At 38.6% G+C, this 26,561-nt stretch overlaps 2 protein-coding genes and 1 non-coding gene across 6 annotated transcripts; 2 read left to right on the top strand and 1 right to left on the bottom strand.

Moving 5' to 3' along the window:
- Positions 1 to 10,292: 10,292 nt before the first annotated feature.
- TRNAA-AGC (transfer RNA alanine (anticodon AGC)) lies at positions 10,293 to 10,365 on the bottom strand. The gene has a single exon. It is a non-coding gene; the product is annotated as a tRNA-Ala (tRNA).
- A 97-nt stretch (positions 10,366 to 10,462) lies between these two features.
- Positions 10,463 to 19,682, top strand: LOC109815404 (uncharacterized). Of its 4 annotated transcripts, none has more exons than XM_020380121.3 (24): positions 10,467 to 10,651; positions 10,758 to 10,888; positions 11,629 to 11,713; positions 11,852 to 11,905; positions 12,323 to 12,414; positions 12,551 to 12,654; positions 13,371 to 13,446; positions 14,058 to 14,511; positions 15,018 to 15,356; positions 15,450 to 15,653; positions 15,771 to 15,869; positions 15,959 to 16,031; positions 16,169 to 16,296; positions 16,408 to 16,685; positions 16,776 to 17,028; positions 17,118 to 17,242; positions 17,388 to 17,505; positions 17,682 to 17,737; positions 17,827 to 17,920; positions 18,009 to 18,198; positions 18,308 to 18,388; positions 18,586 to 18,698; positions 18,780 to 18,842; positions 19,337 to 19,682. In XM_020380121.3, the coding sequence occupies exons 1-24, from the start codon at positions 10,604 to 10,606 to the stop codon at positions 19,442 to 19,444; spliced, it is 3,366 nt and encodes a 1,121-aa protein (XP_020235710.1). In that variant the 5' UTR covers positions 10,467 to 10,603; the 3' UTR covers positions 19,445 to 19,682. The 4 variants fall into 4 exon arrangements, with proteins under 4 accessions (XP_029130610.1, XP_020235710.1, XP_020235711.1 ...); XM_020380122.3 differs by having other exon boundaries at positions 10,468 to 10,651; positions 16,408 to 16,696; positions 16,790 to 17,028; XM_083072829.1 differs by lacking the exons at positions 10,467 to 10,651; positions 10,758 to 10,888; positions 11,629 to 11,713; positions 11,852 to 11,905 and having other exon boundaries at positions 12,538 to 12,654.
- Positions 19,683 to 23,736: 4,054 nt separating this feature from the next.
- Positions 23,737 to 26,505, top strand: LOC109815393 (omega-3 fatty acid desaturase, chloroplastic). Its single transcript, XM_083072828.1, has 8 exons — positions 23,737 to 24,397; positions 24,517 to 24,606; positions 24,896 to 24,962; positions 25,072 to 25,164; positions 25,266 to 25,451; positions 25,548 to 25,628; positions 25,862 to 25,999; positions 26,086 to 26,505. Exons 1-8 carry the CDS (start codon positions 23,889 to 23,891, stop codon positions 26,269 to 26,271), a joined length of 1,350 nt encoding a protein of 449 aa, XP_082928954.1. The 5' UTR covers positions 23,737 to 23,888; the 3' UTR covers positions 26,272 to 26,505.
- Positions 26,506 to 26,561: the final 56 nt, after the last annotated feature.

Below are 26,561 nucleotides of genomic sequence, written 5' to 3'. Positions count from 1 at the left end.
AGTCTGGTTAATGCAAATATGGACCATCATCATTCATCGAGTCGGCTCGGTCAGGTGCCGTGCCGACATAGAACATACCGGAAGTATACAGGCTGCCGTGTACGGACTGGACGGTTCGGTCATTTGCCGCTCCGACTAGTATTGATTAGACGGCTCGGCCTCTTGCCGAAGGGTTAGGCGAGTCATAACAAGTAATCACAGTCAAGAAAGGTAAGTACATGATTAAAGCCTAAACGACCAATTAGTACCGTATTACCTAATTTGGTAAACATCTGATAGGGCCCATCACGCTCAGGCCCATGTCAGATGCTATAAATAGGTCACACGTAACAAGGTATGTCACTGTTCATTTTTAACCTAGATACTCGCGCATATACTGACTTGAGCGTCGGAGTACCTTTTGCAGGTACCTCCCCCCCCTTTTGAAGACATCGTTGGAGCTCTTATTCGGTCCCCTTTCACCAGGAAGAACAGGAGTGTGCCCTCAGACAGGTACATTTTGGCGCCCACCGTGGGGCCGAACCGAGAGCAAATTCGAGATTTATTGTTAGAAGAAAGCATGGTGAAAACGAGGAAGAATAACGTGGAAGAACACCAGTCCGAAGACGAGCATCAGTCAGGGGCCGAGACGACAGAAGAAACAAACTTGAATAGTATGGTGCGACAGATGAAGGAGGAGATGGCCGCCATGAAGCAACAACGGGAGAGAGACGCGGCCGAAATGGCTGCACTACGGGCGGAAAACATCGCCCTCAAGAACCAGTACCGTGATCCTACGTGGAAGCCCTCCGAGACAACCCATACTCAAGGATCGTTCCATTCGCATGGCCAGCACACCTCGGTCCCTTACACCTCTGTTGCCCCTGCCGCCCATGCCTCGGCTAGCCGACCGTTACAGCCCATGCCGACAGCATCCCACCGGCACCCCTTTACACCCAATATCATGCAATCCGCCCTCCTTGACAACTGGAAGTCCTTGTCTCTCGACAAGTACGATGGAACCACCGATCCAGATGAACACGTTGACGTGTTCCTGACTCAGGTCACCTTAAACACCACCGACGACGCCGCCCTGTGCCGAATCTTCCCGACGTCGCTGAAAGGACGAGCGTTGAGCTGGTTCACCCGGCTCCCGGCCAACTCGATCGACTCGTTTGGCACCCTAGCTTCCCAGTTTACCATCCAGTTCGCTACAAGTCGACCACACCAGTTGACTTCTCTATCACTGGTTAGTATCCGTCAGGAGAGGAAGGAATCACTTCGGGCGTTCATGACCCGTTTCAACAAAGCAGCACTGGAAATTCGCGATCTGAACCCTGCGGTTGCTCTTCATCATCTAACTACTGCCCTAAAACCAGGCCCCTTTGCCAATAGCATCTGTAAAAAACCGCCGACAGACATGGATGACTTGCGCCGACGCGCTGACAAATATATGCAAATGGAAGAATTGGCGGAATTCCGAAGCCAAGCCCGAGCGGAAACGTCAGCAAAACCTGAGAAAACGACCGAGACGACCTTTCGAAGCCGTCCTAAAGAACCTCTTCCTCGTGAGAAACATCCCCGAGGGCCGAGGTACTCCCAGTATACACCGCTCAATACGAGCAGGACAGCTGTGTTGGAACAAGCACTCGCTTCGGAAATACTCACAGTTCCGAAACGGGCGTCCACCCCCCCGAGGGCCGATACGACCAAATCCTGCAGATACCATCGCAACAGAGGACATTCGACAGAGGAGTGTGCAGCCTTGAGAGATAAGATCGAGGATTTAATCAAACAGGGGCAACTCCAAGGGTTCGTAGGCCAACCCAACTCGACCAGGCATGTTGATCGTCCTAGGCAGTATGAACAATCCAGCCAAAGGAGGGCCGAAACACGTTCGTACCGCGAACGTAGCCGGTCTAGGGAACGGAGAGAGCGAAGAGAGGAAGAACCCTCGACACAGCCTAGACGGGTAATCAATACCATAGCTGGTGGTTTCGCAGGCGGAGGCTCCACCTCATCGGCGCGACGCAGACATCTACGAGCCGTTCGGCATGTACACTCGGTTGAGACATCCCGACCCCACCTACCAACTATCACTTTCACAAAAGATGATTTTAAAGGTATTGATCCAGACCAGGATGATCCAATGGTCATTAGCGTTGAAATTCACAACTGTATTGTACGTAAAACGCTAGTGGACCAGGGCAGTTCAGCCGACATTCTTTATTGGAATACATTCAAGCAGTTGGGGATTCCGGAATCCGAGCTGTTCCCCTATGACGAACCTCTGGTTGGGTTCTCTGGCGAACGAGTACACACGAAGGGATACATCAAGCTGACAACACGGTTCGGGTTTGATGGGGATGAGTACAGTGATATCCCGGTTAAATATGTGGTGGTGCATGCCAATACATCATATAACATCCTGCTTGGTAGGCCGTCACTGAACCGACTCGGCGCAATTGTATCCACACCACATCTGGCAATGAAATTCCCAGGCCGGTCCGGACAAATAGTCACCATCCATGCCGATCAAAAAACCGCCCGAGAATGTTACTTTACCAGCTTACGTTTGCCAAAAATACAGGAAGAAGAGTCAAAGGAGCCGAGAAGAGTGCATTCGGTCTCGCAGCAATCGGTTATGGACCTCGACCCCCGAATCAACCAGGATGAAAGGGTAGAGCCCACGGAAGAAAAGCAACCATTTCGAGTCGGCACATCTGATCTTCAAGTCACTTACCTAGGCGCCAACCTGTCTCACAAGGTGCAGCTTGCCATTAAACAAGTGGTCTTGGAAAACAATGACTTATTCGCATGGCAGCCATCCGACATGCCTGGCATCGACCCCAATTTCCTGTGCCACAAACTATCCGTCAGTAAGGAAGCTAGACCGATTGCTCAGCGGCGTCGAAAAACTGGTGAAGAGCGTAAAGCAGCTATCGAAGAGGAGGTGTCAAAATTACTTGATGCTCGGTTCATCCGAGAAGTGCACTATACAACATGGTTAGCCAATGTTGTTATGGTCCGCAAGCCGAATGGGAAGTGGCGCATGTGTACCGACTACACTAACCTGAATAAAGCCTGCCCAAAAGATGCCTACCCACTGCCAAACATTGACCGACTTGTTGATGGAGCGTCGGGACACCAGTTCTTGTCTTTCTTAGACGCATACTCCGGATATAATCAAATCCGGATGCACCCCCAAGATGAAGACAAGACGGCCTTCATCACTGAATCGGCCAATTATTGCTACCGGGTCATGCCGTTCGGGTTGAAAAATGCCGGAGCCACTTATCAACGTTTGATGAATAAAGTTTTTCATGACCAGATTGGTCGAAGCATGGAGGTGTATGTCGATGACATGGTGGTAAAATCAAGTACCGTGTCGGCACATACCCAAGATCTGACCGACGTTTTTAGAGCCCTTCGGCATCATCAAATGCGATTGAACCCCGAAAAATGTGTATTTGGGGTCTCAGGCGGCAAATTTTTAGGGTTCATGCTGTCCAGTCGAGGCATTGAAGCAAACCCCGACAAGTGCCAAGCCATTTTGAATATGAAGAGCCCAAGCACTTTAAAGGATGTACAAAAATTAGCCGGCCGCCTCACCTCCCTGTCCCGGTTCCTTCCATGTATGGCCGAAATAGCCAAGCCTATTCTCGTTTTGCTCAAAAAGACTGAAAAATTTAAATGGACTCAGGAGTGTGAGGAGTCATTCCAGCAGTTCAAGACACGCCTTGGGGCTCCTCCAATCTTGTCTAAACCAATCGGTCAACTAGATATGATTGTGTATTTGGCTATCTCGAGTAGTTCCATCAGTGCCGTTCTGGTACAAGAAAATCAGGAGCAGCAACAGCTGGTATATTTTATCAGTCGGACTCTTCAGGATGCCGAACGACGCTACCAGCTGATAGAAAAGGTAGCCCTGGGCCTCATCTACACGGCTCGTCGACTTCGGCAATATTTTCAGAGCCACAAGATCATTATCCGAACCGACTGCCTAGTAGCCAGAATCTTACGCAAACCAGAGATCGCCGGCCGAATGGTAGCATGGTCGGTCGAACTCTCAGAGTTTGATTTGTCCTTCGAACCGAGAGGTCCCGTCAAATCACAGCATCTGGCAGATTTTGTTAACGAGCTTACCCCCCCAGGACATTTTGAAGATGAGCCGTGGACTATGCACGTCGACGGCTCCTCTAATGCTCAAGGTAGTGGAGCAGGGATAATTCTGGCTAGTCTGTCGGGCATCACAGTCGAACAGTCTCTTCGGTTCGGTTTTCGGGCCTCTAATAACCAAGCAGAGTACGAAGCGTTGCTGGCCGGAATGCGGTTGGCAACCGAAATGGGCATAAAAAGAATTATATGCTGCACTGATTCAAAGATTGTGGCCGAGCAAGTTAATGACAATTTTCAAGTCAAGGACTCAAACCTACTGCAATATTACTATCTATTTCAAAGGCTAAAAGACAACTTCAGCGAAGTACAGGTTCGACATATCTTGCGCAATAATAATGAACGAGCTGATCAGTTGGCTCGACTCGCCAGTAGCCGAAAACCGGGACAATTGCGAACCACCATTCACCTTGAGGTTCCTTCCCCAAGTGTAACCACCGAATGCATGACAGTAGATGAAGCACCCTCATGGATCACACCCATTCGGAAATACATCACTCACGGCGAATTACCAACCGACCCGGTGGAAGCAAAGAAGTTGCGCATTCGCGCGGCTAGATACTCCATGATTGCCGAGGATCTCTACAGGCGAGGTTTCTCATCCCCGATGCTCAAATGTATAGATAGCCACCAAGCTGACTATGTAATGCGAGAAATCCACGAGGGCATTTGTGGATCTCATTCCGGAGGACGAACGCTAGCAGTCAAGGTTCTGCGTGCAGGTTACTTCTGGCCGACCCTGAAGGGGGATTGTGCAGATTTTGCAAAAAAATGCATTCAATGTCAGAAGTATGGGAACCTCATTCATGCATCGGCCACCGAGCTGCACACCATCAGCTCTCCTTGGCCGTTTGCCATATGGGGAATTGACGTATTGGGACCATTTCCGGTTGCAAAGGGGCAAGTTAAGTTCCTCCTCGTAGCAGTAGACTATTTCACAAAGTGGATAGAGGCTGAGCCGCTTGCTTGCATCTCTGCTGCCAACGTCCAGAAGTTCGTCTGGAAAAACATGGTTACTCGGTTCGGCATTCCATATGCCATAATCTCCGACAACGGTTTACAGTTCACGGATAAAAAATTCAACTCTTTCCTGCAAAACCTTGGCATTCGGCACAGATTCACATCAGTTGAACATCCTCAGTCGAATGGACAGGCCGAAGCTGCTAACAAAGTCATACTCACAGAATTGAAGAAACGACTCGGATCAGCAAAGGGAGCGTGGGCTGAAGAGTTGCCGGAAGTTTTGTGGGCATATCGGTGCACACCTCAGTCTACTACTAAAGAAACCCCTTTTCGCCTAACATACGGTGCCGACGCAATGATACCAGTTGAAATAGGGGAACCATCATTCAGACGGCAACATTTTCAGGAGGACTTCAATGACACATCTCTTCGGGCTGAACTAGATGTTCTTGATGAGGTGCGGGACAAGTCGCAGGTAGTAGTCGAAGCATGCAAGCAACGCATGAGTCGGCGCTTCAATTCTAACCTCAAACCAAGAATATTTCATGAAGGAGACCTTGTATGGAGAGCAACCGGATCGGCAAGGCGCAAACCGTCTGAAGGCAAACTGGCAGCTAATTGGGACGACCCGTTTCGAGTACGACACGCTCTAGACAACGGAGCATATAAGTTGGAAGAGCTATCCGGCAAAGTTCTCCCGCGAACATGGAACTCTACACACTTGAAGACTTACTATAGCTAGTTGTCTATTTCACAAATTTGTAAACGTTTTAAGGGTGCACTCTTTTCCTTGAACTGGTCTTTTTCCCTCTTAAAAAATAGTGAAAAGAGGTTTTGGCCGGCAAGGTTTTTAACGAGGCATCCATTTATCAATGACAACACGATTCAATCATACTTTATTTTTACAATCATGCTTTAAATTATTCAAGTCTTCCCTCCCGAGATGTCTCTCGGCTAAGGATGTGACTTCCAATTATTTAACAAGTCTTCCCTCCCGAGATGTCTCTCGGCTAAGGATGTGACTTCCAATTATTTAACAAGTCTTCCCTCCCGAGATGTCTCTCGGCTAAGGATGTGACTTCCAATTATTTAACAAGTCTTCCCTCCCGAGATGTCTCTCGGCTAAGGATGTGACTTCCAATTATTTAACAAGTCTTCCCTCCCGAGATGTCTCTCGGCTAAGGATGTGACCTCCAATTATTTAACAAGTCTTCCCTCCCGAGATGTCTCTCGGCTAAGGATGTGACCTCCAATTATTTAACAAGTCTTCCCTCCCGAGATGTCTCTCGGCTAAGGATGTGACTTCCAATTATTTAACAAGTCTCCCTTCCCGAGACACCTCTCGGTCTGGGACAACAAATTTTATCAATTCAATAGTACACAAGATAAATTGGAAAATTAAAAGATGATTTCATTCAGGCGCTATCGGCCTCAGAAAGTACATTCATTGGAGGGCACTACTGGCCCATTCATACAACAAAAACATTCAAAGAAAATCCTACTAGCCCATCATTCAAGATTGCACCTCAACCTCCCCCTGCACTGGACCATCTTCCGGGGCACCTTCCTCGCACACCGTCTCCTCGTTCGGTCCGGCAACCCGTGCTGGGGCCTCCTCATCCGGTTGCTGGTCCGGGGGGATGGCAGTCATGTCCACTAACTTCCCCTCAAAGAAATCCTTGGACATATCTAGGTGGAAGTCAGGAGGAAAATCGCCGAAGTAGCAGGCTTGACGAGCACATTGGGCGAAACCGGCCTGATGCTGACTGAGAACCTTGGCACGTGCCTTTTCCTGATAAGCTCCAAAGGCAATCTTCTCAGCTTCCAGCTCCTTGCGCAGAACTGTCACCTTCTCAGTCTCGCCCTTTAGAGCAAGTTCGAGACGCTGTACCTTTAAAGCCAAGTCATCGGCGGTCCATCTCGGCCTGGTACTTACTGTTAGCCGTTTGGGCGTCAGTCAAAGCAGCCAATGTCTCTTGAAGAGACTTTTCCTGATCAGCTAGCTGTTTGCGCAGCTCATCAGCCTCACCGTTTGGCTGCATGACAATGCTTTGTGCCATGGCCACAGCACGCACTTGGAACTCACAAAAGAAGCTCCATTTTTGCGCCGAACTCATCCGGCTCAGCAGCCCCTGGCCTGCCTCAGAGGTCAGGTCTTGACTCAGGAAATCCTGAGCGTTCACATTGCCAGCCAAGAAACTTGGTGCCGACAAGCTTTCGGGAACAGGGAGGCTGGCCACTCGGCGCTGTTTCGCCCGGCGACTCTCCTCCTCGGCCCTAGAATCAGGCCTTCTTTTTTCTGGTTGGGGCCGGGTGGTCTTCTTTGGCCGAGGCGCAGGCCCGACCCCGCTACCTTGACCAGCTGGATTCACGGGCGCGGCGGGCGTAGGCCTATTCGCGGTATTCGACGCCAAGTGGTTTCGAAGCAAATTGCGAATATCCAAATCATCATGACCCGCCATTATACCTGCACATCATTAGTCAAAATCAATGATAACACTTGAATTCAAACAAGTAGGAAAAATACCATACCAATTAATTCTTCGACTACGTCAGCCGAATCAAACAATCGGACAAGAGGACGGCATGGGAGAGGCCGAGGCAACTTGTCTAAAAATTCAAGACTTCGTCTCTCCTCCGGAGACAGGCGTGATTTGGAAACCGTGTCATATTTGCGCGGCTTCCGGGTCCAGTAGAAGGGAAACAGTGGATTCCCCTCAGTGTCAAAAAAATATTTCTTTCCTGGTTCCGGCCGAATCATCACCTTCATAAATCCCACTTTAAATTTTTTGTAGGAAGTGGTAAAAGGTTGTAGCAGACAGTCACTGTGGCGAATCAAAGACAGCCACTTGGCCTTCCTTGTCGGCCGAGAAGTGTAGAAACGCAAAAATAGATGTGGAGTGGGAGAAAGGCCGAGACCCAGACACAAATGCCTGAACCCTTGCATAGCGGCCCAGGTGTTCGGATGAAGTTGACTTGGCGCCACATTCAGAAGCCGAAGTATACCCATGAAGTAATCGTCAAACGGGAGAGATATCTTCAAATCCCGGAACATATAATCATAAACATAGAAAAAGGGGTACTTAGAAGTCCCCTGACCCAAATAAACAAAGTCTGGATTTGACACCCCGTCGCCTCGGCACGGTTGAAAGAAGATGGCAGAAGGTTCCTCATCTTCAGGAAAATCTAAAAACTTCACAGCTGATACAAAATCCACAAGAGATTTCTTACTCGTATACCGAGAGTATACACTGCCAACCTCACCATGCACCCATGAGTACCCCGGAGTTGATATGGACGGGAACGTTCTTGACGATTCTCCACCCCGGCTCGGCTGCTCATCAGAACCTACAGCCGATGCAGAACCACTCCCACTTTGAGAATGACCGGACCCAGAAGCCGACCCCACGGAGTTGTCCCCATTAGATGCCGAAGCCGAAGGCATATCCTGGTTCGGCGTCGCCCTTAACCTAGATTCCCCTTCGTCCCCAGAAGAGTCAATGTTAACAACGTCTAAATTAGCCATTACGTACCTGATGGTTGAGCTTGACCTATCGTTGAGAACACTCGCAAACAGCTTCGGCTCAGAGCAACTAATAAACTTGCACGAAAAAACCCTCCTCTTTGCACCTATTTATAGGCGCCTTTAATAAGCACCTGAAACGACACCCCCTTGTGCATACCGTTGGATCATTTAAATCCAACGGTCCAAAGATATGAAACTCTTCGCATGCGTCAATAAAGCCCAACGGATACAACTTTTCGTGTTCCACACCTCCTAGCATGCGCCATTAAACGCATAATGATGGCAACCCTTCACATCCCATCAGCAGTTGTAACCCCTCACGCGTAATTAATGTGTCAGTTATGCACCAGAGCAATCAATGCTTACCAGCTACGCCTCAGAGAGGCACTTTAATCATAACCCTACACATTCCTGAGTCTTTCGTTGTACCCCATTCAGATCAATTAACCCTTTGCGTCGCTTCCCTCCTCAAGGCTGGGGGGCTTGTGTACCGGAAGGTCCCTATCGGTCACGTTGACCAACACGTGCCATTTCGTCAGACACCCATGCATAGCCACGTACAAGCATCATCATCAACATCGGCTCGGCATGAGGCCGAGAACCGACATCAGTCTGGTTAATGCAAATATGGACCATCATCATTCATCGAGTCGGCTCGGTCAGGTGCCGTGCCGACATAGAACATACCGGAAGTATACAGGCTGCCGTGTACGGACTGGACGGTTCGGTCATTTGCCGCTCCGACTAGTATTGATTAGACGGCTCGGCCTCTTGCCGAAGGGTTAGGCGAGTCATAACAAGTAATCACAGTCAAGAAAGGTAAGTACATGATTAAAGCCTAAACGACCAATTAGTACCGTATTACCTAATTTGGTAAACATCTGATAGGGCCCATCACGCTCAGGCCCATGTCAGATGCTATAAATAGGTCACACGTAACAAGGTATGTCACTGTTCATTTTTAACCTAGATACTCGCGCATATACTGACTTGAGCGTCGGAGTACCTTTTGCAGGTACCTCCCCCCCCTTTTGAAGACATCGTTGGAGCTCTTATTCGGTCCCCTTTCACCAGGAAGAACAGGAGTGTGCCCTCAGACAGGTACATAAATCAAACTAAACTTATTTATAAATATATTTTTTTCTTAAATGCATGGTACAAATATATAAAATTGAAAAATAACGTTTTATAAATTTATAAATTATTAAATTGATTTTTAAAATAAAAATTATAAATTATTTATAACATTTGAAAATTTTTTAAGTGACAAATTATATCTATATTAACTAGAGGAACCGAGGCACTTTGTATCTCTAATAGTTACACACAGACAAATATTATAAATTATGGATAGTTATTTAAAAAAAATATAAAAAGATTTTTTTTATATATTTAAGAGCTATAATCATCTACTAAAAAGTGGAGATCAAATGGGTGATTACCAAAATATATTCCCTTTATAATATAGAATAGATAGATAGATATATTAAGGGGATACTCTTAATTTTTTTATTAACTTTTTTATTTTATCTTTAATAAAAGTATAATGTCCTCAATTTTACTAGTATATAAAAAAAAAGAATATAATATGATAATTAAAATTATCTTAAAGTTTTATTATAAAATAACCAATTATTTGTAAGTGTTATGGAGATGCGGGGTATCGATCCCCGTACCTCTCGCATGCTAAGCGAGCGCTCTACCATCTGAGCTACATCCCCTTGTTGCTTAAGGATATGTAATAACTTACTTAAACTATTGAATTAAAAATTTATGACTAAAATTAAAATAAAAAAGGTGTGTAACAACTATTAGATTGACCAGACCAGCAGATGAGCTAAAAGATTAAAAAGCATTGATTTTTGATCAAAACAGAAAATAAAAGCATTGGAATGATCATCAGTTCAACAAAGCGAATCATACTGTTGAAGACAACCTAAGCCAACAACATCGGCATCCATGTTTGCCAAGAGGCTGTTGCACAAGGCTGTGCTGCACCATTCCAATGTAAATTAAAAATCCAAAATCAATTTTCTTTTCTGGGTTTGCTTTATTTTTTCATTATGGTCTTTCAAAATTTGATTTTTTCTGACTTTGGGTGGTTTTTGTTCAGAACAAGTTGCAGCATGGTAGTTTGCAGGGAAGTGAGTTGGATCCCAGAATTGTGATTCACTATGGCATTCCATCTACTGCTTCAGTTCTCGCCTTTGACCCCATTCAGCGACTTTTGGCTATTGGGACTTTGTTAGTACATTCACTTCTCTCTCTCTCTGGTTTTATTGTTGATTGTTATTGTTTTTGATTAATTGGGTATGTAACAGTACTTGAGTTACAATAATGTTTATCATTTTTTTCATTTAATATTTATTATAGTTCTATAGTTGTTTTGTAACTGCAGTCTGCTTTGCTACTATTGTATGACCAGTGTATAAAAGGAAAATGGGTTCAAGAGTTTAGAAAAATTCAATCAGGGGGTTTTCTTATTATATGATCACTGATTTTTTTTTTTCCATCATTTATTCTATAGTTGTTTAAGACAAATGTTATTTGGTTTAGATGAATTCAGATATTTTGTGGGAAAAAATCTTGGTGGGGTACTGGGTTATTCTGACTATCCTTGATAAGTAGGTTAATTCTTTCAATTTTGAGGAGGCTTTATTTTTGTTGGTGGGCAAGGGAGGGTGGGTGATGTCTAAATTTGCCTTTTCTTTTAACTTTTAGTTTGGTTCTTTTGGTTAAAAGCATGCATATGATAATTATGAGAAAAAGGTTAAGAGAAAGTATAACTGATATAATTAATGTACAGGTTTAGCCAGCAAATGTAGTGTGACATAACCCTTTTATTATCATTAGATTCGTAGTGGATAATGCATTATTCTTCTAATGTAGTGATTCATGGATATGAGGCATATACCATGATTTATATAGCCAGCTAATGGATATTTTGGGTTCTTTATTGCTTATATTAGATAGCTTAATGGCAGGGACGGAAGACTTAAGGTGATTGGTGGTGATAATATAGAAGGACTTTTGGTTTCTCCTAAGCAATTGCCTTACAAATACCTGGAGGTAAGTGGCATTGGACTTCTCATATTGATATACAGTTAGATCTTGTTGGATTTTCTATCGTGCAAAATTATCAAAGTTTTAGCTATCTAAGCTTATGTGAGCGGCATATTGATGTTTGGATTCTTATGGCACTTGCAGTTCCTGCAAAACCACGGGCATTTATTTGGGGTCCTAAATGACAATGATATCCAGGTAAATTTCCTTTTCTACATTTCACTTTCTGATTGTGTTGATACATTTTTCTAACAAAGGCACTTCTGAGCAATTATATATCAAAAAAATTTGACTGCCTCTCCTGTTCTCTTTCCCCCCTTAATAGCCTATATATTGTGGCTTCCATCAGTCCTTAACTTTGACATATCATTGATACCTCTGAGTTGTGTGATTGCCTTCCTGGCTTCTTTTCTTACCATTCATCATGAATTGTTGAATGAAAAGTAATGTGTGATTATTTGTGAACAAGCATTTTAGCATGTCAGGTTATGGTTTATCAAAGTAAGGTGGTTGACTGTGTTCCTTGCTTATTATAGGTATTATGGTTTAGAATGTTGGCTAAGTGGAGCCCATTTAGTTAGTATTTTGTTTTTATTTTCTTAACAATTTTGGCAGGTTTGGAATCTTGAGAGCCGAAGTCTTGTTTGTTCTTTACAATGGGAGTCCAATATTACTGCTTTTTCTGTAATCAGCGGTTCACATTTCATGTATGTTAGTGAAATACTTTTATTTTATGCAGTAAATCTGTATATTTTTCCTCTTGTTGGCAGTAATAGCTAGCTGCAAACATTGTGATAACATGACACTTGATTAATAACATGACTACTTAGTTATAATGTGCAGTTACATCGGAGATCAGCATGGCTTATTTTCTGTGATAAAGTTTGAAGCTGAGGAAGGACAACTTTTGAAGTCATCATATAATTTGTCCGCTAAATTTCTGAGGGGTATCTTATTTTTATTATTTTGGTCTCCTGTTTTTGATGATTGATAGATAATACATATATTGCATTTTCAGAAGCATACATGCAATCTGTCAATCTTCTGTGTTAATCATAACATAAATTATCAAGTCTTCTCTATGATAAGATCTGAAATTCCCCAGGTAGTATTTATATAACAAAAAGGGAGCTTACCTCCTTTTAACTGAGAAAAGTCCTCAGGAAAGCTCAGAAACAGTGGTAAAATCAATAAAAAAAAAAAAAAACTATACCTATCGGCTGCAATGACAATTAATGCCCAGGCCAATAGCCGCCAACCTTCTCTCAAAACTCTGTTCTCCTCATGACCCTCACCCTCCCTACACATATTCATCAATCTACCTCTAATCATACCAGGATTTTCATCTCCATTAACTTCAGAGCCCATCCATGATTTGGGCTCACGATTAAATATTCTTTAATTACTTTGTTTCATTTCTCCCGCCATGGATCCCTTACTCTCCCCCTTACACTCTTATTTTCCACACGGAAATTATGTTGTGCCCCTTGGACAAAGGAAATATGGTCAGCATTAATATAAATAATGTTGAGCCATGATTCAATATAATCTGACATAACTGCTATATTCAAATGTCCTTTTCAGATGATTCATACTGTAAACATCTTTGATTTTCTTTGATTTTAAGAATTTCTCATTGTCATTGTTTTATTCCCTTTGATAGAAGCTGCGGGCTTTCCAGATCCAAGTGAGCAACCAATCGTTGGAGTTCTTTTGCAACCTTCTTTTTCTGGAAACAGGCAAGATATAAGTAATTCACACAGCATTTTATCCTTCTGTCTGACAAATTTGTAAATAGGAATTTTTACTTCTTGGTTACATATTGATTTACCAACCAATGCCAATTGAAAAATAGGATTTTGTAAAATTAGAGAATACCTTCCTAGTATAACATTCATATTTTTAATTTTCTCACTGTCTATTTCATTTCAAATAATTTCTCAGGTTTTCAAAATTACTACAAACATTTGACGAACTTGCAGGGCCAACATTCAAAGCAGTTTGTGCAGTTTCTCATGGCTGAATATGCTTAGAAACAGCACTGTATTATTTCATTAGGAGCCTGTGTTTTCTACCATATTTGTTTCTTAATCTTTGAACTCTGACTGAAATGATGGCAAAACATATTTCAAGCCAGCAAATGTTTCCATCAGTATTTGACATGGTTGTGTTTGTATCTTATGAGTTGGGTTTATTTGCTTGATGTCTTGTGAATAAATCATGATAATTATGTTTTATCATTATTATATATCATCTGAATCCTGATTAGCTTAATTCCATATACTTGTCTGAGGTCTGATATTACGTAATTGAGTAAAAAAAAGTATACTCATTATGTTCAATTTTGCAGACTCTTGATTGCATTTCAGGATGGCCTGCTTATTCTTTGGGATGTTTCAGAAGCTAGAATTGTGTTCCTTGGTGGCGGAAAAGATCTCCAATTGAAGGATGAAGATGGTAATTCTTCTACTGAAATGGGCGCCAATCTTCCAGCTGATGTTATGGAACAAAATCTGGGTGACAAAGAGATAACTGCTCTTTGCTGGGCATCTTCCACTGGGTCCATTCTTGCTGTGGGATACTTAGATGGGGATATCCTTCTGTGGAACTTGTCATCTGCTGCACCTTCTAAAGGTCAACAGACTTCTTCTAAAAATGTTGTTAAGCTACAACTTTCAACTGCAGAAAGAAGACTCCCAGTCATTGTCTTACAATGGTCCAACAGCTATAAATCCCAAAGTGAAGGTGCTGGGCAGTTGTTTGTCTATGGTGGCGATGAAATTGGATCTGAAGAAGTTTTGACTGTGAGTTATTTGTTTATCATTTCATTTTAAATTGATTTTTATTGGCAGTTGCTTCTGAATTCTTACTAAAATATTTCATAACGTTCAAAATTGGTACAAAGTTGTGATTCAAACCCTCTTATATGTTTCATCATACTCATACCTAAAATTAAAATCTCAAATGTATTGAAGAAATATTTTACTTAGACTTTGCAGGATATGATTCCTTATTATGTTGTTAATTTGGTTGAGCACCATCCTGGCTTTATAAACATTAAAAAACATGGATTACTAAATTTAGGATTTTTCCCCATATGTTTTCATTATTTTCTTCCCAAATCTTCAGTTAGTTTAAATGGTGAAGTTTAAGCTCTTGGTGAACAAATATAATATTGTGGACTTTGTTGTTGGGATTTCTGGTTACTTGTTACTTTTGCTTTGATAGACAGTGTTTCTGCTTGTTAAAATGTTTTCTAAGCATGCCTGTAATGTTCCCTTAATCTCTATTGTTTCTCTCTTCATCACAGGTTTTAACTCTTGAATGGTCAGCTGGGATGGAGTCTGTGAGTTGCACTAATCGTGTAGACCTTACACTTAGTGGCTCTTTTGCAGACTTGATTTTACTGCCAAGTCCTGGAACAACGGGGTTGAGCAGCAAAGATGGACTTTTTGTACTAACAAACCCTGGACAACTGCATCTTTATGATAACGATTGCCTATCCACATTAACATCTCAGCAGAAGAGGACACCGTCTGTTTCTGCAGTCGAGTTTCCAGTGCTAGTACCTTTGGCTGATCCATCTTTGACTGCTGCAAAATTTATCAGGTTGCCCAGTAAGTCAAATTCATCAAAAATTTTCACCGAGGTAATCTGTTTGTCTGCCTGTAATTTCTGTCAAACCTTGCAGCTAATCCATGTTTATTATATTTTTTTCATCTACTTATTTCATATATCTTAGGTAGCCTCAGCTTTGAAAACTGGCTCGAGACCTGGATCAGCTCCTTCAAATTGGCCCTTGACTGGAGGTGTTCCCAGTCAGTTATCCACAACTAAAGGTGCTGAGGTTGAGAGAGTTTATTTTGCGGGTTATTCTGATGGATCTGTCCTTGTTTGTGATGCCACACAAACAGTCTTATCTTATATTTGCTACGTAGAGGGAGAGGTAAGCATTCCACAACTATTTTGTCCCAAAATAAATACACATAAAAACAATGTCTTTACATTCCCACATATAAAAAATGTGTTTTTTTGTCACTCAAATCTCCTGTGTGTTTGATAGGTGAATGGTATAAAAGTGGCTGGTTCAGATGCTCAAGTGACAAAATTGAACTTCTGCTCTGTTTCCTTGCTGTTGGCTGTGGGCAATGAATGTGGTCTTGTCAGATATCTTTCTTAATATGTCATTCTATCTGACACAGTGCAAGATTTGTTCTGTACTTAACTCCTTTGCTGTGATGACTTTAATAGGTTCGCATTTATGACCTCAAAGGCCACTCTGATGGGGGAAATTTCCATTTCATCACAGAAACAAAAAGTGAAGGTGATATCATGGAAGGCTACCTTCTTTGTTTGAGTTTTTTTTCCCATATGTGCTGTTTGTGTGCCAAACTATGATATCTATATGCAGAAAAAAGAAAGTGTTAACCCTTGACTTGTGTTGTTAAACATGTATTGCAGTCCTGGATGCTCCACAAGGAAAAGGACCTCATTGTAGTGCTGTTTTTTCTCTTCTGGATTCTCCTGTACAAGCATTATCATTTGCAAATTCTGGAACCAAACTTGCTATTGGATTTTTAAATGGTCGTGTGTGTATCATCTGACTACTTGTTAATTCACCTTGCCTTTCTTGTTACTTTTTTGATCAGAAGTAGAAGTGAGATCTCTTAATACATATTGGATAAATTGCTTTTTTCCAGGTTGCAGTCTGTAATATGTCTTCATTGTCAGTTTTGTTCATGATCGATGGTGTACCTAGCTCTAGCTCTCCAATTACTTCATTGGTTTGGAAACAAGAAGCATGTTTTCAAAGTGATGTGAATAGTTTAAAGCAATCAGAAACAGCTTCAGGCAACTCTCTTGAAGAAATACTATTTGTGTTATCCCAGAATGGAAAAATTAATATAGTTGATGGTGATACTGGTAAAATGATATCTAGTCGGCCATTAGACGTGAAGGAATCAACTGCAATTTCAATGTATGTTATAGGCAAGTACAAGCTTCATCAAGAATACAAAGCATATTTTCAGTTTTATTGCCCTTGGTATATCATTTGAAGTTCTAACAGATTTTGTATCCCAGAGGGTAGCATATCAACCTTTGAAGCATCAAATGACAAGCTGCAAGAAGAACCCATGAAAAATACCGCTGATGCTAGCCCTGATGAGGAGGAAGAACCCTCATCAGCTAGGGTAAATTCACCAGAGGCTGATCTTTGCTCTTCAGAAACCTCATACTCTGGAGATTTACTGTTCGATCCACTTGTTCTGCTATGCTGCGAGAATTCATTGCGCTTATTCTCTGCAAAATCTTTGATACAGGTTCTTTAGTTCATTATCACATTACATTAGCCTTCACACGCTGTAAGTCTATGAAAATGAAACTGACATATATGGTATATTCTTTACAGGGACATAAGAAACCAATTCATAAAGTGAAACATTCTAAATCTAGTTATTGGACTACAATTTTTAAGAAAGATGACAAAGTTTATGGCCTTATATCATTGCTTCAGACTGGAACATTAGAAATCAGGTGAAAGCACTAGTAATTTGTTCTATTTTTTAAGGAGTGTGTATTTTAAACAAAAACAAGATGACAAGGATTTTTGCAAATTAAATTTGCTCCGCAATACTAAATTCTTGGGGTTGTCCATTGTTTTGCACTTGCCTTTGGACAGGTCTTTACCAGATTTGGACTTAGTTGCAGAAAGCTCTTTATTGTCAATTTTAAGATGGAATTATAAAGTGAATATGAATAGAACAATGTGTTCTGATGATTATGGACAAATAGTGCTGGTACAATACTCTACAACTTTCAATTTCTCAGGAATTCCATTTCTGCTTGTGCTCCCTATTTTTTTACTGGTTAATGTAAAAGATATTTGAGTATTCTGGCAAAAAACATTCAGTTAAATTCAAAGTCTGCAATTTTTTGGTCTTCAAAGCACCCTTCTTATATTCATTACTTACAGGCTAACAGTTCTGAATTGGCCTTCATCTCATTACTACCTGGCAAAAATGAATTCAGGTATCTTTGTTATCTTGTAATGAAGAGATAACTTTGTGGACTTCTGGTTAAGGAAGAAAAACTTGAATACCATTTCTATTCTGTTTCAGTAATCCAGAGAATCTGCCTAGTCTTCACGATAAAGTTCTTGCTGCTGCTGCTGATGCTGCCTATAGATTCTCTTCAAATCAGAAGAAAAAACAGGTACTTGGTTCTCGGATTTGTGTTAATTTGGAATCTAATGTTCCCTCCATTAAAAAGCTGTTTGATTAGCTTAACCATTTCGGCACAGGCTACCGTGCCAGGAATTCTAGGTGGTATTGTCAAAGGATTTAAAGGAGGAAAAAATTCTCCAACAGCTGTGACTAAAATTCCAACCTCCAATTTTGGTCATTTGGAAGACATTTTCTTTAAGCCCCCCTTATCTGATTCCCTTCCAACAGTGGCAGTCACAGATAATGAAGAAGTGGAGCTTGATATAGGTTTACATTTTTCTTTGAACTTGTGTTTTTGAATTTTTATAAATTGAATACTTTCACACTTTTAAACAGTCAAAAGCAAAACCTCAAAACATGTTCTGTTATGCCACAGATGACATTGAAATAGATGAACCCAATCGGCCCATAACTAAGGCTTCTACTTCATCTCCTGATGTTAAACACAAACAGAAAGGTAAATCACTTTGAAAACTTACATAATATTTTAACTTGTGGAAGGAAAAAACGTTGTTGGGAGGGAAAACTCCATTAAAGATGGTCAGTCGGGTTGTTTAACAGAGATTGTAGATACATCGCATCGATATCAGTTACCCAAAAAATATAATATTTTAACTGCAAATATTGGTGAAGGTTTCTTCCTTTTACCTGCAGATAAGTTGCATCAAGATAGAGAGAAATTATTTGAAGGCGGGACCAATAATGATGATATAAAGCCAAGACTTAGAACACCTGAAGAAATTATGGCTACTTATAGAAAAACTGGGGTAATATTAAGCTATCCATCTTTTCTGTCTTTTGACACTATTGATTTCAATGACTATATATTAATCAATGCCTGATTTCAGGATGCTTCTTCAGTTGCTGCACAAGCAAAAAACAAGCTTATGGAGAGGCAGGAAAAATTGGAGGTAGAAATTTATCTGATCTCATCATGCCAACTTACATAACTTATTCAACAAAATTTTGTTGTTAATTCTTCGAAACAAGCATGGAAAGCACCGTCGTTGGTTCTTAAATATCTTAAAAATACAACCTTCATTATATAAAGCTTATTTGTGTTTAATATTTTACACAAGCGAATAATTTAGTAAGAAAAAGTGTGGTTTTAATCCCTATGTAGGATTAAAAGCATGTGGTTTTTGTAATTTTTAGGAACTAAAGCAAATAAAAATTTTGTAATAACTAAAAAATGTCATTTTCAAGGACTAAAAACATATTGAAACTCTTCACTACATTGATATAAAAATTGCCATTTGTCTTCTTCTCAAATATTTTTTAAATATAAAATCTTTGTCTCTCTCTTCTTTGGTACCTAAGGTCATAATTTTCTTATATCGAAAGTATCATTATCATGATTCATGAATGGTGCCAAAATGAATTTTTGCTGTTCAATTTTATTCAGAGAATCAGCCAACGTACTGCTGAACTGCAAAGTGGAGCTGAAGATTTTGCATCATTAGCAAATGAGCTTGTCAAGACCATGGAAAGGAGGAAATGGTGGCAAATATAGACAAAAGTACAAATTATCTGAGTGAATTTTATGTATTTATTGTCTTGTATATTATATATATTTGTGGTGGTTGGCGTTGGTTTTTTTGTTGCATAGAACTAACAAAAAGGAAAATGCAGAACATCAGCAGAGTTTGCTGATATAAAATGCAAGCCAAAAGGTGGTTAGTGATTCTTTATAACTAGACTCGTGTCATATCAATTTCAATTTCATGTTAATTTTCTTATGATTTGAGATATTTAAATATTTCAAATTTGTATTGTGTAATAGTGATATATATATTCAGAATATAATAAGAAAAAAATTGTAATCTTAAAATATATAAGGTGGTATGTTTTCTAAATGAGTAATATATCATTGTTAGAAAATGTAAATGACTTTAATATAGATGCTTGAAAATACTTGAACAAAGATTGAGTTCTTATGTTCAAATAAGTGATCTCCAATGCTATATTCATATATAGTTGCTTAAATGACCTTTTTGGTGGATCCTACACACCTCATCGTACTTAAGAACTTTTATTATTTTTTCCCTATTGATGAGTTGTTTTGCTCTCTGTGTGGGTCTTATTTATGTCTCTTTCTCCAACTTTTTCTATCAATTTTATTATTAAAAAATGGTTAAGCAACTATATAAGCAACTCACTCTTACGAGAAATGTCACAGCATTTGCTCCAATGACAAAAAAACAACGTAAGCTTAGAGTTAAGCAACTTCATAAGTTATCGTGCAACTCCACATGCAACCGTGGTAGTTCTCTAAGTATCTAAATTTTCCTCGAATAAACTTATAAACTAATCAAATAATAAGCCGACTGAAATTGTTATTTTTATATAATAACAATATATAGATATAATAAATTATATCATATTATATTAGATGTTTTAATTCATTCCCTACTGGAGCGTGGAATTGTGGGGGAAGTAAATTCAGGTAGGAAAAAAAAACAAATAATTAATTAATAATAAAAAAAACTTAATTTATTGTATTATTTTGGAAATATAACATAGCAATTAGAGAACCTTTATAACTTTTTCTAAAAATTTAAATTGATTTAAATATGTTTTTAGTTATTAAAAAATGAACAAATTTTGATTTTGATCCTTAAAAAAAAATTCTTTGTTTTATCCTTAAAAAATTTAGACTATTTTTTGATTCCATATTATTATATAATAATTTTAAACTTATTTGTTTATTAAAAAGATAAATGACTATTCTAAGTATTATTTATAACTGTTAGCGATATTATATCAGTATAAGACATCTTGATGGAGGACTATCCATGAAGATACACATTAGGTCTATTATAAAATTCATGGTTAGGAGCACTCTGGATTAAGCTAGCACATAGATTGTTGGGTCCAAACTTCTTCTTTCTTAGGTTACTTCATGAAACCTATATTATTTCATATTATATTAGCAGAGTATGTTATAAACATTATATTTGTGACCTTGTATTTTTGACCTTCTAGATTAGAATTTCGGACTTTAAGTTTTAATGGGCGAATTTTTAGGTTTATTGGGCCTTAGACTTTATATGGCCAATATTAGTCTTGTTTTGTTGGGGATTTTCTTTTTTAGAGTTTATTGTATAGGATTTATAGGCCTTGTATACATAGGCCATCATCTAGTATAGGATTTTGAAGGTTTATATAAGTTACATTTGAAGTTAAATGTAATTTAGAGCTTATTTACATTACATTTGAGTCATGCGCCCAAAGCAGGCTCAAATCAAATGTAAATGAACTCTAAATCACATTTAGGATGCATAAGAAGCTAGAAGCATGTGTGATCCCTCCTTGAAAATTTCGGCCAAACTCAAATTGGTTTTGGCTTCAACTTTCAAATTTGACCCACCATGTCTCCTACTTTTCTATATAAGTCTTCTCCCTTGTAGGTACTCTCACTTTTGATATATGAGAATTAGAATTCAAAAACCTCTCTAAATTCTCTTAATTCTCTTAAAAATCTCATTGGAAAAACTTTCTTCTTAAGAACTTTCCACATGGAAACCTCCCTTGTGGATTAGGGATTTTGCTTCATCTCCTTGAAGTTTTTGGCACACCACCTTCTACTCCTTCTACTCTTATTTTCTTTTATTTTGTTCAATGGAAATCATTCTTAAAGCTCAAGGAAGAAGATCAAGGTTTTAGGAATTCATTGGAGAAGGAATCATGCTTCATCCTTCAACTAGCTTCTATCACACCTCTTTTTTTTATTTATAAGATTTTAAAATAAATGTTATTTATCTATCTTAAAATCTTCATTAGGGACAAAAAATAGTGATTTGGATTTTAGAAGGACTAAGATTAAAGAAAAATATTTTACAAGGATTAGAACCAAAATTTACTTATTTTATAAGAACCATAAATAATGTTTATAAATTAAAAAAAGGATAAAAACAAAAAAGTTATAAAAACCAAAATCAAAACTTGTTTATTTTACATGAACTAAAAACATATTTTAAACCCTTTAAATTTCTAGAAAGCATTTATAAAATTATTGAATAATAAAAATTAATAAATTTGAAAATTGTCAAAAAAAATTATTATTTTTATTTTTATATATTTTCATGCTTTTATTATCACAAAATGAGTTAGGTAAAAAGATTTTTCATCGTGTGAGAATAACATTATGAGGACATATGGTAAAAAATAATTTTTTTCATTATATCCCACAATCATAAATCTCAATAATCATTATTTTTGAAATGAATAAAATATGTTTAAATAGTCATAAATATTTCCAAAAATATTTGTATGCTACTTAGAAATTAAATATATTTTTTTTATCACATTAAACTAGTAATATTTTTTTTAGTGTAATAAAGCTTTTATTTTAATTCACCTTAGATTGTTACCTTAGAACAATTTTGTAAAAAATCTATGTAAAATATATTTTGAAACACACACATGCACTCATTAAAAACTAAAGCCTCTTACTCAATGAACATGTAAATAAATTAGTATGTGATTTTTTTTAACTTAATGTGATCTTAAGTTTGAGTTTTGAGTTTGTAATTGTATTAGATATATTTGAAGAAAAAACTTTGTTATCTATAATGATTCTACTTAATTCAAACAAAAATATCTTTGGAAAAGAAGATAAATGTAGAAAAAACCTCCTAATCGATATTTATTCAATCTCATTAACATAAGTAGTACTAAGAAAATAATAAATAGATAAAATTTTTTTTTTTTTATAAAATTAACCTTATTATTAATTTAAAAAAAAAAAGATGTAACATAATAATATTTTCTAAAAAATATTACAAAAATATAAATAAAAAATATAACTAATATTACATTATACAAAATGTTAACGTAACATTTATTTTAAAACTAATTTTTTCTTAAAATAGAACGGTTATTATTATGAAAGAAATTTTCTTTTGGAATATAAGAACTTTGTAGTGCTATGCTACTATCCCTTCCCTAATAAAGTGGAGTGTGTAAGTGTCCCGGAAAATTTTCAGCCACATGTTTTTATTCCGACCAATATTTGTAAAATGCAAAAGTAACAGTGTAACTGTAAACAAACCACACATACTCCTTTGTATTAATTCATTCCGACCAAAGTTTGTGAAAAGCAAATTACTGATAAAAGCATAAACAAATCTCATAAATCTCACGTGTGGCACATGGATGTATGCCTCATGAAAAGCCCATTCACATTCATACAAGAATATGATAATTGATAATACCCCACCGACCCATGAACGAAGGAACACCGGTTTTCATTCCCAAATCTAGTGACCCTCCATTTTGTGCCATCAAATCAAGAAAAATAAAATATTAAATATTAATAATTTAATAATAAGCAATAGGGGCATAAACCATAAAATATGATCCTCCATCGTAATAGGTCAAATACACGGCAAGAATGAATTATGAAACGAATTCAATTCCATTTTCCGCAAAGTCTACACATGAAAATCGTTATAGTAAAAGTAAACACGTATTTGTTTGGTCTCTTCCACACTAAAATATAATTGTGAATGACTAAATTGCCCCTGCAAAATCCACAAACCCCTTCTTCTGCTTCACCCTCTTGTATATAAGTTCCATCTCCGATTCCCAGAATCATTACCTAGCAACCAAGGTACCATCTTTGAGCCTCCCTTCAACACCCTTTTGGCCCTTTATTCTTCAACGGCATAAAGGGTTTAAATTCTGTGTTGTTGTTGTTGGAGGTTGAAACACAAGTTACTACTAAGTTATAATCTTAAATTTCACAGAGCAAGAGTATTATATGACCAAATATTTTAATATTTTAGGACTAGATATTTTGCTACTCTTAGCAATTTTTCTCTTCTCCTTCTGGTTCTCATCTTTTGTGTTCTTCTTTGTGTCTTCTCTCTCTGAGGAGTTTTCTATTCTAGTTCCTGGAAGCACCAGGAACCTGACCCAACAAACCCTTGTCTAAAGCTTCATTTTTGAGTCCCATGGCAACTAGGGTGTTATCAGAATGTGGCTTGAAGCCTCTTGCTCCAGTATTTCCCAGGCCCAGAACTGGGGTTGTTTTGTCTAGCACCTCAAAGGTTGGATTTTTGGACACAAACAATATTCAGTTTCAACCTTTGAGGTGTGGCCTTAGGGAGAGAAATTGGGGGTTGAAAGTGAGTACCCCTTTGAGGATTGCACCTATTGAAGAGGAGCAAAATAATGTTGGTGTGTTGAATGAGACTAGTGGCGTTGAGCACGAGAAGCTTCTTCCAGAATTTGACCCTGGTGCTCCACCACCTTTCAACTTGGCTGATATTAGGGCAGCAATTCCAAAGCATTGCTGGGTGAAGGACCCTTGGAGGTCCATGAGCTATGTGGTGAGGGATGTCATTGCTGTCTTTGGTTTGGCAGCTGCTGCTGCTTATCTCAATAATTGGTTGGTTTGGCCTCTCTATTGGGCTGCTCAAGGCACTATGTTTTGGGCTCTGTTTGTTCTGGGTCATGATTGGTAATAACAACTTTTATGTTTTGTTTTGTTCTGATTTTGATTTTGCTGTGTTTTGGGGTGCTAAATTAGGTTTCAAAATTGTTACTTGATGAGTTTAATTCTTGTTTTGGATTTTTCAGTGGTCATGGAAGCTTTTCAAACAACCCCAAATTGAACAGTGTTGTTGGGCATCTGCTGCATTCTTCAATTCTAGTGCCATATCATGGATGGTATGCCAAAGCTTATGATGGAATTGCCTTTATTTTTTTTAGAATAAAATGTTTTTTGTCCTTTTAACAATTTAAGATGTTTTAAGTCTACTTTTTAATAGAAATACATGTTTTTAGTGGCTAATATACTTGAACCATGTCGCTTTCAGAAAATAAAGAGACTAAACACGTAAATTTTTTTGTAGAGATTAAAATTAAATTTCGAAATATTTTGAGGAAAAAAAATGTAATCTTATTTTTATTTTTGTATAGTTTTGAGTTCCTGTTAGTAACTGGTATTTTTATACAGGAGAATCAGTCATAGGACTCATCACCAAAATCACGGCCACGTTGAGAATGATGAATCTTGGCAACCGGTGAGATGACAATCATTTTTGTGGTTTTTAAGAGATAAAGTTTCTCTCTCTCTCTCTCTTCTATGTCATCAAAGTTTCTGACATAAGAGGTACTTTGATAATCTTACAGTTGCCTGAGAAATTATTCAGGAGTTTGGACACTGTAACACGTACGTTAAGATTCACAGCTCCTTTTCCGCTGCTTGCATACCCTGTCTACCTTGTAAGTTTCTGTGCCTACATGTTTGGACCATAATTAGAATATTAATTACTCTTAGTCTTGGTAGAAGAATTGACATGGTGGTTGTTGATGTTTAAATTCAGTTTGGTAGGAGTCCTGGGAAGACTGGTTCTCACTTTGACCCTAACAGTGACTTATTTGTTCCCAAAGAAAGAAAAGATGTGATTACTTCCACGGCTTGTTGGGTTGCTATGTTGGCATTGCTTGTTGGATTGGGGTTTGTAATGGGTCCAATTCAACTTCTTAAGCTCTATGGTGTTCCCTATGTGGTAACCTTCTTCTCCTTTTGCATCTTTTGAATGGTTTTTTTCTTTTTGAATCAAGAATTAATGAAGTTCTCATTTGACTTTTCTTGGAAAATGAAGGTCTTCGTTATGTGGTTGGATTTGGTGACTTATTTGCACCATCATGGTCATGAAGACAAATTACCTTGGTATCGTGGAAAGGTACCTTCTCTTTTCCTATGAAAAGGATTGGTCTACTTGTGCCTTGGCACATTTTTGTTCCGTTCGAGTTTAATTTTTATATACTATCAGCTTAAATTTTACATCGTTAATTAATCAAAGATACTTTTGTGATTTAATGAAGTCTATACTCTATATGCTATATGTTTATTGGTGTGTTGTGTTTTTGATAATACACTTCAGTTACTTACATATTTATCCTTCATGTTGAGCAGGAATGGAGCTACCTTAGGGGTGGTCTAACTACTCTTGATCGTGATTATGGATGGATCAATAACATTCATCATGACATTGGAACTCATGTGATTCATCACCTATTTCCTCAAATTCCACACTATCACTTAGTTGAGGCTGTGAGTGACTCTCTACTACTTTGAAACAATGAATAGTGATTTTCACAAGATGTTGAGATTGAATGTTATGTTTGCTTCTTTTGCAGACTGAGGCAGCTAAACCAGTGATTGGAAAATATTATAGAGAACCAAAGAAATCATCTCCTCTTCCTTTTCACCTTATTGGGGAATTAATAAGGAGTTTGAGGACTGATCATTTTGTTAGTGACACAGGGGATGTTGTGTACTATGAAACCGACCATAAGATTAATGGCTCATCCAAATCAGAGTGAAGATTATTATTTTTTATAGAAAAGATCACAAAAGAGACTTATATACAATTTTTAAGAGTCTCTTGAGTTTCTACTTAAGTTACTGCACTTCTTAGAGTTGAATCCTTCATTAATAAAGGGATGAATGGATTATATATATTTTCATTGTAACTGCATGGTAAGATGTTTAGGCTATATGTAATTTATCCTTCTTGAATAGTGAATTCTCTGTATAAATTGATTATTTTTATTGAAGTTATACTTGAGTCTTGATCAGATTAAATAAATAAATAATGTATCAGAACAAACTG

Source organism: Cajanus cajan, chromosome 4 (genome assembly GCF_000230855.2).
Source record: "Cajanus cajan strain Asha chromosome 4, NIPB_CcT2T_4, whole genome shotgun sequence".
NCBI lineage: Eukaryota > Viridiplantae > Streptophyta > Magnoliopsida > Fabales > Fabaceae > Cajanus > Cajanus cajan.
Note: the sequence above shows the minus strand (reverse complement) of the source record. Positions and strands in the feature narration are given on the sequence as shown.